We start from the raw sequence: 21,866 nt of genomic DNA, 5'->3' as shown, positions 1-21,866 counted from the left end.
TTATCTGGGTGACTTTCTATGCTATTTTTGTTGTATTAGTTTAATTAATTAATTTTTATTTTGAGGGATTTAAGTCTAAAAAAAAGAAAAAAAAAATTCTTTGTAGGTAGTGTAGTAATTTTTCCTTAGTGTAGATTCTTAAATTTGCTTGACTGCTTTGACTAGAGTGTCTTGATGAGTCCAATCCTGAGTGAGTTATGAGCCATATGTGTGTAAGGTTTTGTGTTATTCTGTGTATTGCATTTGATGTCTAGAATTTGTCCCGTGTGTTTGCAAAGCGAAATGGTAGTTTTGTTCAATCTTGGAAGTGATATAGGCGTTTCTTTGTTGAGCCAGATATATATATTTTACCCGTCTAATTATTATGTAAGGTAGTTAACCCCTTTGATCCTGTAATCCTATTTATTTGGCAACCACATTACAAGCCTTACCCCTTTGTTTGAATTAACCATCTATTTGAACCTTTTTACCTCTCATGAGCACTTGAATTATTATGAACTTTGTAAAAGTTAAAGTATGGGGTGGTTGGTTTGGCTTTTGAATGGAGCTAATGAAATAAGGAGAAAGGTGCACTGATTTGAAAGAGCAAGAGCCATTTGAATTGAAACAGAAATGAAAAGATAAAAAAAATAGTTGTATTGTGTGTGGATATTCATTGATAAGTGGTAACTCTTGATGTAATTGTGCTTAAATAATTTGGGAGTTGATGTATATTGATGTGAAGGTGGAGTCATGATTTGACATAAGCGTGGGGTTTTAAATGTTAAAATGTATGTATTAAAGTGCTTAGGGAGGTGTAGCCACTCTTATATCTAAATGTATCCTACCTGACCCGTAGCCTACATTACAACTAGTTAAAGTCCTGCTTGATCCTAGACTGAATGAGCTCGATTAGTAGAGTAGTACACTACGGACAAGCCTATGGTGCATCTTTTGTGGTATATGAATGTTATTTCAGAGAGTGAGTGAATTCTTTCTATCTTGAGTTCCTAAGTGTTCTTAAATATTATTGTGTGGAACTAGTCTCTTTTATTGTATGAGGGCACTTCATTCATGAAGGAAAGGTAATGTCAGTGACCTCTATGTTAGAGTAAGTGAGTGAGTGGTGAATAATGCATGGTACTTGCGAGTCAAATCTTGAAGTGAAGATGTTACATCCTTATGCTTAGTCTATTTTAAAGATTCTTGGTGTGATGAGTTAGGAGAATTGCTTAAAAAGGTCGTGTCTATAAGTGTAGTTTGATTGCTCGAGGACGAGCAACGTTTAAGTGTGGGGTATTGATGTTCGGCTATAATTTCATATTTTAATGCATTACTTACCTTACATTTAGGTGTTTTAATGCTAAACTATACTATATTTGTGCTTAATTGAGTTTATTTTATGTGTAGTTACGTTGAACACGAAATTGAAAGCAAAGTAAAAAATTTATATGTATTTTATACATTACAAGAATAAAATTGTGATTATTTAATTAGGGGACAAACGAAATCTAAAGAATGACAAAAGAAATCAAAAGAAGACAAAGAAGAATTGAAAGAAGCAAGGCAGAAACGAGAAAGAGAAAAGAAATTGAAAAGTGAGTTGAGCAAAATGTAAACGCAACGGAAGCACAAGCAGGCGACGCGACATTTGCATCTTCGCGTTTGGGCACGCGACGCGTGGGTTGACGCAAGGTGCTTTGCGCATTTCGCGTGGCGACGCATGGTCCGGGTTTTAAGCCTATTTTATCTCTTATTTGGTTTTGAATTTGGTTATTTCGTCTAGGTATTTTCCCTACACACATAAATAGTCATTAAACACCATTTTTTTGAGAAGAGACCGATATTAGATCGAGATTAGACCTGGGATTTCGACCTAAGGAGGCAAGAACACACGAGGAACAAGGCGGGGAATTCTTCTACGAGTTTTCCACTTCCTTCTTGCTATTTCCATTATTGGTTATGAATTCTAGTATTGTAGCTTGCATACTATTATGAATAGCTAATTTGTTATCTAGGGTTTTGATGGAACCTCTTGAATGATGATTTTCCTGCTATATTAATATAGATTTGTCGTAGTATTTTCTCTATTTGTTCAACTACGTTATTATTGTAGTTGGTTGAAGAGCTCTCAATCGACTGTGCCTATTTAGTGTGTATTACTCGGGAGCGAGTGCATATGTAGGTAATTGTTGAACAACATCACTCCTAACACATATGAGAGATCAATACGAAGGGTTTAAATGTGGGATTAGGGATAACGAAACCTTGGTGCGATCCGAGTGAGCCGTACTTAATACCAGCTAGCGTAATTCGGAAGAATATATCTAGTAAATTGTGGTAATTACTCGGGAGAGAGTTACGACACTCAGAGCGCTCATGATCGGTAGAGAAAACTTAGGCGAAATTATAGAAGGCATAGCGGGAAGGATTCCGACAATTGAAAAAATCATAACTCTAGACCTCCTTAGTCTTGTCTAAAATTTCATCCTCGTTAGTTGATAATTTTACTGGTTTATAATAATTGTTAGTTAATTAGTTAGAAATAAATATTATAATCTCTATAATTAGGAAATTATTTGGACTTGTGTTTCTTAGCAATATTTAACAATTGTAGCTAAGCCTTAGTTCTCTGTGTGATTCGACTCCGGACTTGTAAACCAGATTATATTTGCAACGACCGCTTAATCCTTTTTATAAGGCATAGTTGAGCGTGATCAATTACACATCTTGATAATAATTATTGTAAATCCACCTTTTATTGGAGCAAGGAATTACAGCATGATGCATCGATCGGCACTTGCCTCAGCGATTCTTGTGCAGACGTAAGTCGGTTGTCCAATATAATGAATTACATATGGTTTTTCAAAGAAAATCCGGTTCAGATGTCATTTACATATAAATTTTAAAGTTTCAGTAAAAAAATAAAAGCTTGATCAATAGGGAGATAATGCTATATAATGTGACAGGGAAACATAGGCATGATGAAACAACGAACTAAGAGAATCTTGTACCATAAAAATGATAGGTTACTCTGTCAAAGTTTGATGGTTACTCAGTGAAGTTATGAGTGTAACATGCTAGTATGAACTTTGATAACAATTGTAGTATAAATAAATTCTTGGCTGAAGTTTGGCAGGTATGCTGTGTTATTTAATTTGATCATGAATTAGAGGCGAAATCCTGGTGATCTCCATTTTAAGCAAAGAATACCACATGCAAGTCCCAAAATAATTTTGCGCAAAAAAACCCACATGTGCGCTATTCATAGATAATTAAATTACAAAATAAATTAACGGCATAATTGACGCTCTGATATGCAACAGATGATGCCTTTAGAAAGAAGACGATATAATTGTTGATCATAAAGCGAAGACAGAGAGAACTATTGATAAATGCTAAAAAACAACTTACGTTAAAGTCGTTGAAGACAGTGCTTCTGTTGAAAATGGAGAGGGAAACCCTCCACCATGAATCTTAACATGTATACCAAGTTATGAAAATAATAAAAAAAAAAAGAAATGATTATAAGTATAATACTGAAAATAATTAAAATAGAGAAGACCGAAAGTCTAAGTATATAGAGAAATATAAGGCCTTTACTTGGAATTCCATGGGAAAGAGAAGAAATGCAAAGAGGGAAGATGGAATAATGAGGAGAAACAGGCATAGGAGGGATTGATTTTTAAAGCACTGATATGAAAGGGTGGAGACGTTTTTCAAAGAGGAACGAAAGCGTCTTAGATGCTTGCTTGGAAAAAAATTGAGAAAAAAGAAAAATGTGATTCCTTGGCAAAGAGAAATGCCACGTAGTCTTGCATATTGAATATTTACTGCACAAACTCAAATAATAGAGTTTCTCTTTGTAACATAATCATGTCTAACAAAACAATAGTCCCAAAGCGGATATATAGATTTGTGGCCGCTTTGGGACTATTGTTTTGTTAGACATGATTATGTTACAAAGAGAAACTCTATTATTTGAGTTTGTGCAGTAAATATTCAATATTTTTTGGGGACCTATTTCTTTTTTAACTCGTTTCATTTTATGTGAACCTATTTTCTTTTTGGTCCGTGTCAAAAAGAATAATCTTTTCCATATTTAGAAATAATTTACCTTTATGCAATGATTTATAGTCACACAAAATATATGTGCCACATTTTATACCACAAGTACTTCTGTATACGGTCAAAACCGAGTCTGCCTTCTTATGACTAATCGAGATTGGAACATGATGGTCCAAGTTTCATCATTGTAATATCGAGCCATGATACGAAGTTAGATTGTCGAGCTCGAGCTCGAAATAAATACCGAGATCGGCCAAGATCGAGATCGAGCCAAGATTGAGAAATATCGAGATCGGTCAAAATCGAGCTCGAAACCCAGAGACCGATCAATACCTAGACCGGCCAAGATCGAGATCGAGCCAAGAGACCGATCAATATCGAGATCGGCCAAGATCGAGCTCGAGACCCAGAGACCAATCAAGATTGAGATCGGCTAAGATCGAGACCGAGCCAAGAAACAAAAAAGGCGTTATAGCCGCAATTGGGGGGAGAATCTCGGCGGAAATCACGATTTGAATCAAGGAAAAGCTAATTAATTAATCTACCATGGGATCTCCACTATGTATTTTAAATTATATCCAAAATGAGATTCTCCCACTATATTAAGAGTTGTTATCATTTGTAAGGACATTCATTCTGAGATAGATAGCAAAGAGAGCAAATACTATCCTTTTTGGCTTTTGATATTTAGTCATATTGTTTCTTCTACCAATAGTTCTTCATGCAATTTGGAGGTGATAAAACTTGAAGGCTTATGCCAACTAGCACATTCGGTGTGCATTCATTTCTTTTATAACTAATTTCGATATTCATTTACATATCTTTCCCAATTGGTATCAATTTATATCACGTATCCTTAGAACTACGTATAAATTCAACTCTATCCGTTTTCGTATAAACAGTTTACATTTACATATCTTTCCCAATTAGTATCAATTTATATCACGTATCCTTAGAACTACGTATAAATTCAACTCTATCTATTTTTCGGGTAAATAGTTTGACACACACCGTGGGACTAAGGATAATAGTGGTTATTTAGTACGAATTTTTGTAAAATGCACTATTTTACATTTGCTCTTGGAAGTATCTTTGATTTCAGGTTAAAAATTACGAACTCTCAATTAATGGCCCTATCAATCGACAACGAAACTGGCCATCAAGATGAGAATAACAACCTGACGCCCGGGGATGAAAGGCTACTCGTTGACCCCGTTGGAAATCGGGTCGTAGATCCAATTGACGTTAATTCACATGTGGCCATTGAAGCGAACTAACATTCCGACCCCGAAAACAACATTCATGGTGGAACTCGATCTACAGTTCGAAATACCCATTGAAGCCTGTGTATGATTTTCGAAATGTTGCAAGCTCAACAGGTAGCGATAGCTCAGTTGTAGAGCTAAACCTAGGCACCGAGCAGGCCCGAGCCCGGTCCACCCCGAGAAGTCATCCACAGAATGGGGCCAGTTGTAGTAAGGTCAAATGAACAAGAATCGAGGACTAACCCCGAAATTATAAAGATGCTCGAGGAACTGACAAAACGGATAGAGTCAGGAGAAAAGAGGATTGAAGAAAATGACAAAAAAGTAGAAACTTATAACTCCAGGGTTGATTAGATCCCGGGGGCACCACTAATATTGAAGTGTTTGGATTCCAAAAAGTTTGTACAAAAGCCTTCCCCCCCGAGCGCAACTCCGAAACCGATCCCAAAGAAGTTTCGCATGCCCGAAATTCCTAAATATAATGGAACGACCGAACCCAATGAATATGTCACCTCTTACACATGTGCCATTAAAGGGAACGATCTAGAGGACAACGAGATCGAATCCGTATTATTAAAGAAATTCGGGAAAACCCTGTCAAAGGGAGCAATGATATGGTATCATAACTTACCGCCTAACTCTATCGATTCTTTTGCCATGCTTGCAGATTCTTTTGTAAAAGCACACACCGGAGCCATAAAGGTCGAGACCAGGAAGTCGGACCTTTTCAAAGTAAGGCAAAAAATAACGAGATGCTAAGAGAGTTCGTATCTCGATTCCAAATGGAACGATTAGATCTACCACAGGTCATAGACAATTGGGCCGTTCAATCTTTCACCCAAGAACTAAACGAACGAAGCTCGATGGCTTCACAGCAGTTGAAGCAGAATTTGATTGAGTACCCGGCTGTTACTTGGGTCGATGTACATAATCGATATCAATCGAAGATTAGAGTCGAAGACGACCAATTGGGGGCCCCTTATGGGTCTGTTATTAAAAGGTACATCGACCGAGAACCGAGGTCAAACAAGGACTGATACCGGCCTTATAATGGAGATCGTAGGGGAAGCGAACTAGGACGCAACACCGTACAAGGTGAAAGGAGAAGTGATCGAGGCCAAAGGTCTCGAGGGCTGATGAACAAGAATGGTTTCGATAGGCAAACTGAACCTAAGGAAGTACCGCGATTGTCAGAGTATAACTTCAACATTGATGCATCCGCCATTGTATCGGCTATCGATGAATCAAAGATATTAAATGGCCTCAACATCTGCAGACCGATCCAGTCCAGAGAAATCCCAATCAAATGTGTAAGTATCATGGCACCCATGGCCACATAGTGGAAGACTGCAGGCAATTGAGAGAAGAGGTAGCCTGGTTATTCAATGAAGGGCACCTTTGAGAATTTTTAAGTGACCGGCCAAGAATCATTTCAAAAACAAAGAGTTCAATAGGCAAAATGAACAAGAAATTATCCACATGATCATCGGAGGGATCGATGTCCCCCAGGGGCCAGTACCTAAGCGCACTAAGATGTCGATTGTAAGTGAGAAGCAATCTCGAGCTCAAGATTACATACCAAAAGGAACCTTGTCCTTTAATGACAAAGACGCAAAAGGAATCATGCAGCCTCATAACGATGCACTGGTAATATCTGTACTTATGAATAAAACTCAAGTTAAGCGTGTGTTAATTGATCCAGGTAGTTCGGTCAACATCATTCGATCGAGGGTCATAGAGCAACTCGGTCTACAGGATCAGGTCATGCCTGCAACCCTGGTACTAAACAGATTCAATATGGTATGTGAAACTACTAAGGGCGAGATAATTCTACCAATAAACATGGCCGGGACCATCCAAGAAATGAAGTTCCACGTGATCGAGGGCGACATGAGGTATAACGCCCCATTCGGGAGTCCATGGATCCACAACATGAGAGCAGTATCCTCGACCCTTCATCAAGTTCTAAAAATCCCAACACCAGAGGGAATCAAAACAATCTACGGGGAGCAACCAGCCGCAAAGGAAATTTTTGCCATCGATGAAGAGATTCCGATATCATCACTTTCATCGACAAAGGGTTCAAATTCAAAGGAAAAATGGGATACCAAATAGCAATCACAAACGTTAGCCTCGACCCAACTAGAGAAGCAGAATACTGATGAAGATAATGATTATGGGATCCCTCGATCCTTCGTGGTCCCCAATGATTCCGACGCTACCAAATCAACGGTCGAAGAACTGGATCAAATCATGCTAATCGAACATCTGCCCGAACGAAAGGTATACCTGGGCACGGGGTTAAGTCCCGAGCTCAGGAAAAAGCTTATTCAATTTCTTATAGCTAACATGGACTGTTTCGCTTGGTCTCATCTTGATATGACAGGGATCCCACCGAAAATCACCACTCATAGACTAAGCTTGGATCCGAAATTCCATTCGATAAAGCAAAAAAGAAGGCCCTAGTCTGAGGTCAAACATGCCTTCATCAAGGACGATGTAACAAAACTTCTCAAAATAGGATCCATTCGAGAAGTAAAATACCTCGAATGGCTAGAAAACTTGGTGGTAGTCCCTAAAAAGGAAACAAACTTAGAATGTGTATAGATTATAAAGACCTGAATAAAGCATGCCTCAAGGATTCTTTTCCTTTGCCTAATATCGATCGTATGATCGATGCCACGCCTGACTACGAGACTCTCAGTTTTCTCGATGCCTACTCCGGGTACAACCAGATACAGATGAACCCGGAGGATCAGGAAAAGACCTCGTTTATCACTAAGTACGGTACCTACTGTTATAACATAATGACATTCGGTCTAAAAAATGCTGGTGCAACTTATCAACGCCTAGTAAACTGAATTTTCGAAGAACAAATAGGAAAATCAATGGAAGTTTATTTTAATGACATGTTATTTAAGTCCCTACGAACAGATGACCATTTAAAGCATTTACAGGAAACTTTAGATATACTAAGGGAGTACAATATGAAGCTCAACCCCAAAAAGTGTGCATTCGGGATTGGCTCAAGCAAGTTTCTTGGTTTCACGGTGTCCAATCAAAGCTATCGAGGATATCACGGTGGTGGATAATGTAAAGGCCGTGCAGAGGCTAACGGGACGAATAGCCGCCCTAGGACGATTCATTTAGAGATCCTCAAATAGGAGCCACCGATTTTTCTCACTACTTAAGAAGAAGAGAAATTTTGCATGGACTCTGGAATGCCACCAGGCCTTGGAGGAACTAAAACAGTATTTATCGAGCCCGCCGTTGTTTCATACCGCGAAAGTGGACGAACAACTTTACCTGTACTTAGCTGTCTCGGAGATAGCGGTAAGTGGAGTCCTGGTCCGAGAAGAACAAGGTACGCAATTCCCTATCTATTATGTCAGTCGAATCTTAGGTGAGGCCGAAACTAGATATCCACACTTAGAAAAATTAGAGCTTGCTTTAATAAGCGCCTCTAGGAAACTAAAACCATATTTCCAATGTCATCCGATATGTGTTGTAATAACTTATCCTCTTCGAAATATTTTACACAGACCCGAGCTTTCGGGTCGATTGGCCAAATGGGCCATAGAAATCAGTGGGTACGATATTGAGTATCGACCCCGAACCGCCATCAAATCTCAAATCTTGGCGGACTTCGTGGATGACTTTACGCCGGACTTCGTACCCGAGATTGAAAAAGAACTACTGATAAAACCAAGAACATCTTCGGGAGTCTGGACCCTCTTTACGGACGGTGCTTCGAACGCGAAGGGGTCAGGACTAGGCATCGTACTAAAATCACCCACATGGTATGTAGTTAGACAGTCTATCAGAACTACAAAATTGACTAACAATGAGGCCGAGTATGAGGCAATGATTGCAGGTCTCGAACTAGCTAGAAGCTTGGGAGCGAAGGTCGTAGAGGCCAAATGTGATTCCCTCCTCGTGGTAAACCAAGTTAATGGGACTTTTGAAGACCAAGAAGATCGAATGCAGAGCTACTTAGATAAACTACAGGTGACTCTACATCGATTTAAGGAATGCAACATGTACCTCAAGAACAGAACAGCGAGGACGGCGCTCTTGCAAACTTAGGTTCATCAGTCGAAGATGATGAACTCAACTTGGGGACTGTCGTACAACTCATGAGATCGGTAATCAAAGAAGGTCACACCGAGATAAACTCCACAAGTTTAACCTGGTATTGGAGAAACAAATATATAGAGTACTTAAAGAACGGAAAGCTTCCATCAGATCCAAATGAGTCGAGAGCTCTGTGCACAAAGGGAGCACGGTTCACCTTGTCCGAAGACGGAACGCTGTTTAGAAGGACGTTCGATGGACCATTGGCAATATGTTTGGGACCGGGAGATACCTACTATATCCTACGGGAAATTCATGAGGGCACTTGTGGAAATCATTCCGGTGCCGATTCACTGGTCCACAAAGTAATCAGAGCAGGGTATTATTGGATCGATATGGGCAAGGATGTAAGGGAGTTCGTTCGAAAATTCTACAAATGCCAAAGGCATGCGCCCATGATTCATCAACCCGGGGAACTACTCCACTCGGTCCTATCCCCATGGCCCTTCATGAAATGGGGAATGGACATCGTTGGCCCCTTCCCATCTGCCCCAGTTAAGGTTCAGTTTATTTTGTTTATGACTGATTATTTCTCTAAATAGGTTGAAGCATAGGCTTTCGAGAAAGTTAGAGAAAAGGAAGTCATAGACTTCATTTGGGACCACATCATATGTCGATTCGGGATGCCATCCGATATTGTATGTGATGATGGAAAATAATCCATCGGTAGCAAAGTAACTAAATTTCTCGAGGATCACAAGATCAAAAGGATCCTATCAACACCTTATCATCCCAGCGGGAACGGACAAGCCGAATCGACCAACAAAACCATCATCCAAAATATTAAGAAGAGATTGACCGACGCTAAAGAAAAATGGAGAGAAATACTACCCGAGGTCCTATGGGCATACCACACAACATCGAAATCCAGTACCGGAGCAACACCGTTCTCGTTGGTTTATGGCGCCGAAGCTCTGATCCCGGTCGAGGTTGGAGAACCTAGCATCCGGTTTCGATATGAAACAGAGGAGTCGAATAACGAAACTATGAATACGAACCTAGAATTGTTGGACGAAAGAGACGAAGCCGCTCTCGTCCGATTGGCCACCTAAAAATAGCGGATCGAACGGTACTACAACCGAAGAACCAATCATCGACATTTTAACCTCGGGGACTTGGTGCTAAGAAAAGTCACCCACAACACCCGAAATCCGATTGAAGGGAAACTGGGTTCGAACTAGGAAGGACCGTATCAGGTTCTTGAGATCATCGGAAAAGGATCCTACAAGCTCGGCATGATAAACGGCAAATAACTACCGAGAAATTGGAACGTATCGCACCTAATACGATACTACTGCTAAAAGGTACAGCCTCTCCCATTTTTATTTATATTTCAAAACTAACCCTTGCAGGTGTTCGACCAGAAATAGCGATGGATTCTTCAACATAAAGCCTTTAGGTCTGAAAGCACATGTTGCACTCTTTTTACCTTAGACCGATTTTGTCCCAAATAGGTTTTCCGGCGAGGTTTTTAATGAGGCAACCATTGATTGTGCTAACTTAGAACAATTCAACAATATCCGAGGACTCTTTACAATCAACCTCGAATACTAGAGGCATTGCCCTCGAATATCAAGTTTAATGAGAGGAAGTTACTTCATAGCAGCAAGGTCTCGATAGGAAAGATTTGTAAGGGCCAAACGGTCAAACAAACCATGCCCGCGTAGTTTGATCGAACCCTGGCACAAAACATGTACGCATGTATAATGGTTTATAAAGATAAATTTCTTCTTTACCAATATCTCATACCTCAACAGTTTTTCTACTTCATATTCTCGATCTATTATACAAACAGGCTTAAGGGCTGACCATGACCAAAGTTCGAATGATTACCCCCACAATCGGGGACTGCCGTTCAAAAAATAAATGAGATCAAATTATATAAACTCCAAAGATCATAAGACTTTTTAGGCAACCCTCGATTTTATAGGCCACTGCCACCCCACTCAGGGACTTACACTTCGGGCAAGCTCGAAGAAAAATGAGAAAATAAGCCCAAGAGGTAAATCCTGAACTAAAAAGGCTACGGCCGAATTAACACGGGTCAGAGACATCCGAATTCCGTAACAAAACAAGCCTTTGAATCCTCTCATAAACCGGTTAAAAAGGCTACCCCCAACAAAATCATAAAACATTTCGATAATATCAAGCCTCGAAAACCTAAATGAGTACAAAATTGTTCGAACTCTCGAACAATTCCCTATTTTATGCTAAGGCATTATAAATTTTGCAAATAAAAGCCGAAAAGGGGACAAAGCCATAAACAATCTTTTTACAAAAGCCTAAGGGTTATTTTCTGCTTTGAGTTCGAGAGATCATCTTCAATCAACTAAAAAAACTAAGGGTTACCTTACTTCGAGTTCGAGCAAGCACTCACTCGATCGTAAGACCTAAGGGCTACACTAGTTCGATTTCAATCAAATTGTCTGAACCTCGAACCTTAGAATGCAACTTCATAAATTTATAAGGCAGAAGGACAATAAAAGCAAGGTTTTCCCGAACCCTCGAACACAATTTTATGCTAAGGCATTTTCGACCTTTGTAAAGTACATAAAGCAAAGGAAAAATACAAAAACCAAAAGGGCAAGAAAAGCCTTATGTTTATATTCAAAGGTTTTTACAATAGGGCAAATCGGCCCAAGAATAAATACAAAAGAAAAACAAAGAACTTAATGTCCTAAGTGGCTTGATCTTCATCGGAGGCCGCGTCCTCGGGATTTTCCCCGTCTTCTGATTCGCTCGAGTTATCGGAGTCTTCCACAGGGAAGGCCAGCCTTCGAGCCCTGGCTTCCTCCGCCTTGGCATTTTCAGTTTTGGCCTCAACATCGAAGCCCTGAGCATTGACCTCCTCGAGAGCTTCCCTCCGAGCCTGCCATTTAGCATGTTCGACCATGCTCTTGGCCTTGGCCTGGTTGACCTCAACATCGATCCTGAACTGGGCCACTTTAGCATCAACTTTTTTATTAGCCTCGGTCACCTCAGATCTAGCTACTACCACTTTAGATCTGGCTACGGACACCTCAGATCTGGACTCTTTGAGTTCATTAGCCAAGCTTGCTTTATCGGAAGTGGACAAATCTAACCGATGTTGAAGCTCCTTAATCCTCTCGATCTGCATCGAGGCATTTTCTTTTGCAGCTCGAAGCTGGGGCTCAGTCAACTCCAATTGTGCTTGAACGGCCTCCTTTTTCGAGGCAAGGATATCCATATTCTTTTTGAATTTTTCCTTCTCGGCCATTAGCTTATCTACCTGCGAATTGAGTTGTCCAATCTGTTCAAGCCTCTGCCGAACCTGTAGAATCGGATCGTTAGTAGTTATCTCCAATTCATCTTCACTATCGTGAAGAATTCGGAATACCTGCTCAGCTATCTCCTCGTGCTCTTCCCGAGCTACTGCCAAATCTGCTCGAAGTTTTTCACTAAGAAGTTTGTAGGAGTCACTCTTCTCAGTGAGGTTCCGAACCTCAGCCTCATGCTCCTCTCGGATTCGGAGGAAAGCCTCATGATGCAACACCGGAGCCTATAAATATGGGAAAATGTTATAGTTATCTACAACTCTAAATGTAAAAGAAATAGCATAGATGCCATCGAAGTTACCCAATTCAGAGCATGTTGGGCCTCGTTGAAAAGGCAGGCGGGTCCTACCACATTCATCACGGTTTGATCTTCTTCGGTCACCAAGGACTGAAGGTAACTAGCAATCCCCACAGGGGAGAGAAAACTTGGGTATCTTCTGGGACGAAGAGTACTATTTTCCGCCTGCGATTGGGATTAACACTCGGGGCCGGGAATCGGTCCACCAATTTTGGGCCCGATGAAGATTCGACATCACCCGACCATGATGTTTTCTTCGGTACCGGTAATTCGCCGAACCCGGTAATATCCTCAAAAGCAGCAGACTCGAGCCCATCCGAAAGACCATGGATATCGGTCAACTCCTGAATGCCCTCGTAAGATCGACCTTCCAACATACTGGCCTCGTGGATCATAGCATCCAAAAACTGAGAGGATCCAATAATATCAACTATCTTGAGCTCTTCCCTCGAAATATCTTATGCTACCCGAGAAGTCCTGCCCTCGGTCTCTCTTCCAACCATCTCAGCTCGAGACGGAATAGTCTCGGCTTTTCATTGTTCAGGATTTATAGCCAAATCTCCCTTATCTACCTCCGCTGATTCAGAGGATTGTTGTATCACAACATTAGCCTGTACACAGGCTAATTCCTCTTCTCTTTCTTCGGGATCGTTCCTTAATCGGTGGATCGAGTCCAAAGGCATGATACCGGAGCCCCCTTGGGCTTGCGAGTTCTCTTCGCCGGGTTTTTCTTTTCCAAGACCGGGGAACTCAGTGCATCTTTTCTCTTCTTCTCTTTAACCTGCTTCGTGGCAGGGACCTCTTCATCACCAGATAGGGTCCTCATGGTAACATCCTTCCCAAGTCCTACAATGGAAAAAAGGGGGTAAGCAAGTGAAGAAGATCAAACGACAAGTAAACTAAGAAAGAGACTTACCATGACTACGGGCCTCTCATCGACCCTTTGATAGTTCTACCCAAGCGCGTTTGGAGTACGGTCTCTACAGCACCAGACCTTCAACCCATTGTTTAAGATCTGGAATCGGTTCCGGCATCCGAGCCACAGCTGTAACATGAAAGAAAAATTGGATCAAGAAAATGAAAGGCAGTCACAAAATAAAATGCTCAAAGGGAAATAAGTACTCACGGTTCATATTCCATTTCTCAGGAAATGGCATGTCATCGACAAGGATCAGGTACGAGGTTTTGACTTGAACAAATCGGCCCATCCAACCTCGATCATGAGTTTCATCTATACTCGAGAATGGCGCTTTGGTGGCTCGGCGAGCAAGCTTGATTAACCCTCCTCGATAGAGTCGGGGACTATAAAGGCGCATAAGGTGATCGAGGGTGAAAAAACATCCCTCAATTTTGCTTGAGAAGAATAGGAGGAGAATCACTATTCTCCAAAAATAAGGGTGGATCTGGCCAAGGGTCACATCATACCTTTTGCAAAAGGCGACGATGACAGGATCTAACGGGCCCAACGTGAAAGGATAAGTATAAACGCTTAAGAACCCTTCCACGTGGGTAGTAATTGATTCCTCAGGAGATGGGACTACCACGTACTTGTTGCCCCAGTTGCATTCCTATTTTACTTTGTCGAGAATTTTCTCGGTGATTGAATACTGGTACCTCGAGATCGGCTCACATCGGCCCGGTACCGAAGAAGGTTTTTCAACCTTAAAATCCATGACAGTTGAGACATCCTACCGGAATAAACTCCTTGGGGCGAGGCTCTGCCGCATCCTCGCCGCCGGCAGGTCGTGATGAAGAAGCGACCTCTTTTTGCGGCATCGTTTTTGAGGTTTTTGCCATTGATGAATAAAGGAAAAGAGAATTAGGGTTGTATGCGATGTAAAGTGTATGAAATAGAGGGATTTTCTGAAGAAGATGCAAGAATAGAGAAGAAGTTTTTGAGTGAAAAGTTTGGATGAGGATGAAAGTTTGAATATTTATAGCGTGGTGATGACGATTCAGAACCGATAGTGGCCGACCAACGACTAACAGATATTTAATGCCTTGGTAACTGGACCGACGGGACGTTTGTAACATACGTCATAATCGGGCTCGTTGTTGACATCATCATCTACCAAGTCGAAGTTCGAAAATTCATATCGTTTCTCGTCATCTCCTTTCTGAGAAACGAGGGGACTATCTGTATACGGTCAAAACCGGGTCTGCCTTCTTATGACTAATCAAGATTGGAACATGATGGTCTAAGTTTCATCATTGTAATATCGAGCCATGATGCGAAGTTAAATTGTCGAGCTCGAGCTCGAAATAAATACCGAGATTGACCAAGATCGAGATCGAGCCAAGATTGAGCAATATCGAGATCGGTCAAAATCGAGCTCGAAACCCAGAGACCAATCAATACCTAGACCGGCCAAGATCGAGATCAAGCGAAGAGACCGATCAATATCGAGATCGGCCAAGATCGAGCTCGAGACCCAGAGACCGATCAAGATTGAGATCGGCCAAGATCGAGACCGAGCCAAGAAACAAAAAAGGCGTTATAGCCGCAATTGGGGGGAGAATCTCGGCGGAAATCACGACTTGAATCAAGAAAAAGCTAATTAATTAATCTATCATGGGATCTCCACTATGTATTTTAAATTATATCCAAAATGAGATTCTCCCACTATATTAACAGTTGTTATCATTTGTAAGGACATTCATTCCGAGATAGATAGCAAAGAGAGCATATACTATCCTTTTTGGCTTTTGATATTTAGTCATATTGTTTCTTCTACCAATTATTTTTCACTCAATTTGGAGGTGATAAAACTTGAAGGCTTAGGCCAACTAGTCCATTCGGTGTGCATTCATTTCTTTTATAACTAATTTCGATATTCATTTACATATCTTTCCTAATTGGTATCAATTTATATCACGTATCCTTAGAACTACGTATAAATTCAACTCTATCCGTTTTTCGGGTAAACAATTTACATTTACATATCTTTCCCAATTGGTATCAATTTATAACACGTATCCTTAGAACTACGTATAAATTCAACTCTATCCGTTCTTCGGGTAAATAACTTCAAAAGTCTTTTTTCTTCTTAAACTCCATACTTAGTCAAATAGGTTTACATAAATTGAAACGGAGAAAGTAAGTTATTTTTCGAGACAAGTTTAGGAGGTAAATTTATGTATTTTCTCTTTTTTACCTTAAAATATTAAAAGGTTATTACTTTGGAGTGATTCAAGATGAAGAGGTAAATATTGAGAATAGGATGAAGAGAGCGTAATTTTACAAATGATAAAATAACCTCCCTAAGGTATAATACAAAATACAAAAAGTCTTGTTGAGATTACACGTCGCTTTCTTTAAGCTAAAGCAAAGGTGGAAATTTAATTTATTAATTAAAAGGGAAAAGTGACGGTGCTATAAAAATAATAGCTAAAAATAATAATACCACATTAAAAAGTAGGCTAAAAGGGATGATATATGAGTTAGGCCACACCAAAAAGCGCATCCATTGGAAAGTTCCTATTCATTTTCGAGTACACATTAACAATTAAAGTAATCACTTAGTAAGTTTTTATATTAAGGCTCAATCCAATCTCTTCGAGACGGATCATAACGTCTTTGGTACGGTCGAAGCTTACCCGACAAGGAAGTACAATATCCTACTTTTAGCGTGGTTTCTTCAAAAGTTTATTTGAATTTAGTTAAACTAAGCAACATGCCTTTGGAATATACGTTAAACATTTTCATGTAAAATGCTTTTCCCGATTATGTAACATTCTTTTCTTGATGTGGCGTTTTTGTAATATTTTGTTGCATTAAATTGATGAAAATTATTTTAACGTCATGTGTTCTATATATCGAGATCGTTGAAAAGCACAAGTAGATAAAAGTTTGCCGTTTGTTTCAAGTAATTGGCGAAAATGAATAACGCAGAATAAACATGCCGTTCGTTGAGGGCATGTTTACGATCTTTACATATACATATCAGTAGTGGTGAAACGAAATTTCTTCAAAGGTGTTCAAACTTGAAAGAAGTGAAAAAAAATTTCTGACAAAGAGTGTTCAATATATATTATATACCTCTAAAACTTAATATTTTATCTATTGTAACGACCCGACTTGTCGTTTCGAGTAATTACTCTCCTTTCTACTATTTGAAGTCTTGAATATCTTCATATGATGTATTATGACGTGTGTGAATCGTCGGTTTTGATTTTTTTGGTGTTTCGGGATTAGTTCAGAAGAATGAATTTCATGACAGGAGCTTAAATGAAAAGGGTTGACCGGAGTTTGACTTTAATTCAAACGACCCCGGAATAGAGTTTTGATGATTCCAACAGCTCCGTATGATGATTTTGGACTTAGGAGCGTATCCGAAAAATTATTTGGAGGTCCGTAGTTAAATTATGCTTGAAATAGCTAAAATAGAAATTTAAGTTGGAAGTTTGACCGGGGAGTTGACTTTTTGATATCGAGGTCGGAATCTAATTTTGGAAATTTGGAATAGGTCTGTTTTATCATTTATGACTTGTGTGCAAATGTTGAGGTCAATCGGACTTGATTTGCTATGTTTCGGCATCGAACCTAGAAGGTTTCGACATCGATTTTTCAAGAATACGCGATATCATATTAAGCAAATGAGCTCCAAATTCTGTTTTGATTGAAGCATTAGATCCGTATTGAAATTACGGTTTCATAGCAAAGAGAATCGTCGAATTCGGATATCGTATCAGAGAGTTATGCTCATTTCCGTATCGGGAACGATTTTCGGTCGCCGCCAGCGCCCAGGGTAGCGTGGGGCGCTAGCTCTAACGTTGGAAATTTTGGGGATACTGGAAACTGCACCACAGGCAGCGCCCCATGCTGCCTGTTACGCTCGAAACAGCTGAGGCCCCTATAAACGGGGGGTTTCTGCCATTTTTATTTATTTTTGAGTTTGGGGAGCTCGGTTTAGGCGCTTTTTGGGCGATTTTCACGGAAAAATATTGGGGTAAGTGTTCCTTATTCTATATTGATTATATTTCATGATTCCATATTTATTTACATCATGAATCCGTGAATTTATGGAAGAAAAATTAGATTTTTATAAAATCTTCCAAAAATGTAAAATGAAGATTTGAAGGTCAATCCAATGTTGGAATTTGATAATTTTTGTATGGTTGGACTTATATAGGAACGGGTGTTCGGATTTTGTGAGTTTCGTCGGATTTCAAGATGTGGGCCCCACTGTCGATTTTTCGAGCGGAGTTGGAAATTTTTATAAATTGTTAAATTGTAAGCATTAGAGTAAATTGTGATTTATTTGCACGTTGTTTGAATAGATACGAGTCGTTTGGCTTGCATTGAGGAGATAGGAAGGCGTATGTAGGTTGATACGCGCGGAATGAAATTTTCGGAGTATTGTACATCTTGTTCGGTATTGGATTTGGCTTGCTCGAGGTAAGTAACATTTCTAATCTTAGAGCTGAGGGTATAAACCCTGATTATACGTGTTATGTTAATTGTTTGAAGGTGACGCACATGCTAGGTGACGGGCGTGTAGGCGTGCACCGTAGAAATTGAGACTCGTTTGATTCCGTAGAGCTGTATAGTCAATCAACATGTATCTTTCTATGTATTTTTATATGTTAGAGAAACTGAGTTGTGAATCGTGTTAGAAATCATGCTTAGGCAAATATTGGTATTATTGGGACCCATTGAGGTCATTTCTGTTGTCGAATTATATGTTTAAACTGTAATTCATACTCAATAATATTCATTTGTTGCATATCATATCTCAGTCTCTGTGTTATTTATTGATTCATCATATCATTATTTTGGGCTAGTTTCACGACATTGTGAGCCCGAGAGACTGGAGAGATTAATGATTGAGTGAGGCCGAGGGCCTGATTGTGAGGATAATTATGGGATTGGGCTCCACATCGCAGCAGGCCATATTGGCTTTATATACTTTATTATTATGGCATCGGGTTGCACGCCGCAACAGGCCACATTGGCTTACAATAGCATGTGAGTTGTCCTTACAACACGTGAGTTGTCCGTGCGGATCCAGATATTGATACTATAGCATGTGAGTTGTCCGTGCAGCACGTGAGTTGTCCGTGCAGATACAGATATTTATACTATAGCACGTGAGTTGTTCGTGCAGCACGTGAGTTGTCCGTGCAGCATATGAGTTGTCTGTGCAGTTTATAGCGCTTGGGCTGGAGGAGCCCCTCCGGAGTCTGTACACACCCCCAGTGAGCGCAGGTACCTACTGAGTGCGAGTGTCGAGTGCTGAATGACTGGGAGGACTGAGTGAAATGATACTCTGAGAGTATGCATATGGTTTTATTACTAAGTTTCATCGCATTGACATGCACACTTGACATACAGGCATAGAGATATATTTTTCCTCATGCTGTACGATATTGCGTCTTTCATGACTTCACATACTCATTGGCATGTAGGCATAGAGATGTATTTTCCTCATACCATTTGAAAATGAAACATCCTATCTGTTGTTGAAAGGTTTTTGGGAAAAATCACAGTTTTACAAAACGTACTCATATTTTGGTGATTTCGGTAAAATATTTGGGTTTTCGCTGATATACTTGAAAAGCATACCTATTCTTTTCTAGAACTATGAACGAGCTGAGCATTTTATCTCTAAGCTACTTCTTTTATTACTTCTATTATGTTGTTATGAACAGTTGTTGGCTATTGGTGTTGGACCCCGACTTGTGTTTCAGCTCGTCACTACTTTCAACCTAAGATTAGGTTTGTTATTTATTGAGTGCATGGGGTCGATTGTACTCATACTACACTTCTGCACCTTGCGTGTAGATATTGGATGTTGATGTTGCTGTGATCGACGAGAGCTGGATTTGAAGACGTACCTGTATTCCGGTTGTAGCTGCCTCTTGTTCATGGTAGCCTTAGATTTATAAAAATCTGTTTATGTACGTTTCGAAGAGATAACGTATTTATTTCATACAAGCTTTGTAAATTCTAATATTAGAAGCTCGTGATTTGTACTACCAGTTCGTGGAGAGTGTATTAAAGTCAGTTAAATATTAATTGAATTGGATAGTTTTTAATTGGCTTACCTGACGGGTTGGGTTAGGTGCCATCACGACTAGGTGGATTTTGGGTCGTGACACCTATATACGTGACGTGACCAATGTGCATAAGATTTCTCTGCTCATACTTAGTCAAATTCTAGTATAGTTTATGATATCGTCCCACAGAGATTGGTTAATCTAGGCTACATACTTTTAATATTTTTAGTACTATTTGAGAGAACCAAATTGATGAAAGGTGAGTGAGGTTTTAAAACTTGTTAATTACTTAAAGCAAAACAAACAACTTCCGAAAGATTTACAATAAGAGTTGGGAATCGTTGATATCACTTCATAATATTATTACAATAAAATCTCAATTTCTACATGTATTTCTCTAAAGAATAATTATTTATTGCTAATGCAATTATATTTGTTCACTAAGAAAAAGTCAGTTAATAGCACTCTGTGAGGTTATGTAATTAAAAACTAGTGACGGTCAAACCGAAATATTTTCTTGCCTCAATTGTACTAAAAGGTAATAAAAATTTCGTGAGAATATTTTTACTAAAAATCAGTAACATTGCCTACAACAATTCCTCCGTAAGAATTAAAACCGAGACAAACAACATTACAGATTTGAAATAAGAGTTTTACAAAAAATATTCTCGCTCTACTATTTTATTCATTGGTTATTATATATTAATTTTGCTCTGTGAGAATTTGTAACGACCCGACTTGTCGTTTTGAATATCTATGCTCATTTCAACAATTTGAAGTCTTGAGAAGCTTCGTAATGTGTACTATGACTTATGTGAATTGTCGGCTTTGGTTTTCGGATGGTTCGGGATTTAATTGAAAGAACAATCTTTGTTTAGAAGCTTAAATGAAAAGAGCGGAGCGATTTGACTTTTTGTGCAAACGACTCCGGAATAGAATTCTGATGGTTCCAATAGCTATGTATGGTGATTTCAGACTTAGGAGCGTGTCCGAAAAATTATTTGGAAGTCCGTAGTTAAATTAGGCTTGAAATGGTTAAAATAGAAATTTAAGTTTGGAAGTTTGACTGGGGAGTTGACTTTATGATATCGGGATCGTAATCTGATTCTGGAAATTGGAATAGCTCCGATTTGAAGTCATTCCGGATTCAATTAGTATGTTTCGGCACGAGTTTTGTAAATTGAAAAGTTTAAAACTCATAAGTCTAAATCGCTGTGTGGATTGTAATTTCGATGCTGCTTGACGTGATTTGAAACCCCGAGTAAGTCCGTATTATATTATAGGGCTTGTTGGTATATTTGAATGGGATCTCGGATGGCTCGGTGAGTTTCGGGGTGAGTTTTGAGCGAATTCGGGCATTTTGGTACTCTAATGTTGTTCCGGAACTTTTGGAAAACTGCGGACCGTATAATTCTTCTCGCGGCCACACTTCAGAGGAAAAGTGCGGACCGCACAATTTTGAGTGCGACCGCACGTCAGGGGTTCTGCAGGTTCGATAGTCCGACTTCAGAGGATTATATATTTTAATCTACAAAGAATTTGGAGATGATTCAAAAACAAAAGTTGTATCCCTTTGAATCTAGTTTTGAAAATGGTATAGCATTAATCATTTGGACATTTGTACAGAAAGTTATGGGTATTTTACTGAAGCCTGGTAAGCTGTCACTATGAAGTGCGGCCGCACAATTTGGACCGCGGCCGCAGAACTTGGAAATGTGCGGCAGCACTTGAAAATGTGTTGACCGCACATTGGGAGAGCATACTTGGTACTATATAGCCGAGAGTTAGGGTATTATTTCATTTTTGGACTTTGTGTAATGACCCGAC

The 21,866-nt window shown here is 39.6% G+C and overlaps 1 protein-coding gene across 1 annotated transcript; it reads right to left on the bottom strand.

The window, feature by feature from the left end:
- Positions 1 to 12,123: 12,123 nt before the first annotated feature.
- Positions 12,124 to 14,197, bottom strand: LOC138903433 (uncharacterized). The gene is made up of 4 exons (XM_070191404.1): positions 14,167 to 14,197; positions 14,035 to 14,085; positions 13,729 to 13,886; positions 12,124 to 12,966 (listed from the first exon to the last, which is right to left on the bottom strand). The coding sequence occupies exons 1-4, from the start codon at positions 14,195 to 14,197 to the stop codon at positions 12,124 to 12,126; spliced, it is 1,083 nt and encodes a 360-aa protein (XP_070047505.1).
- Between the last annotated feature and the right edge of the window lie 7,669 nt (positions 14,198 to 21,866).

This window comes from Nicotiana tomentosiformis, chromosome 12, assembly GCF_000390325.3.
Source record: "Nicotiana tomentosiformis chromosome 12, ASM39032v3, whole genome shotgun sequence".
NCBI classification, from domain to species: domain Eukaryota; kingdom Viridiplantae; phylum Streptophyta; class Magnoliopsida; order Solanales; family Solanaceae; genus Nicotiana; species Nicotiana tomentosiformis.
Note: the sequence above shows the minus strand (reverse complement) of the source record. Positions and strands in the feature narration are given on the sequence as shown.

Excerpts from the sequence above, each read along its gene's own strand:
- LOC138903433 (XM_070191404.1), bottom strand. The coding sequence starts at position 14,197 with ATGCCATTTCCTGAGAAATGGAATATGAACC. Across the intron at positions 14,086-14,166 it reads TGAGAAATGGAATATGAACC|CTGTGGCTCGGATGCCGGAA; the intron begins GTGAGTACTTAT and ends TTCATGTTACAG. Across the intron at positions 13,887-14,034 it reads TCTTAAACAATGGGTTGAAG|GACTTGGGAAGGATGTTACC; the intron begins GTCTGGTGCTGT and ends TTTCCATTGTAG.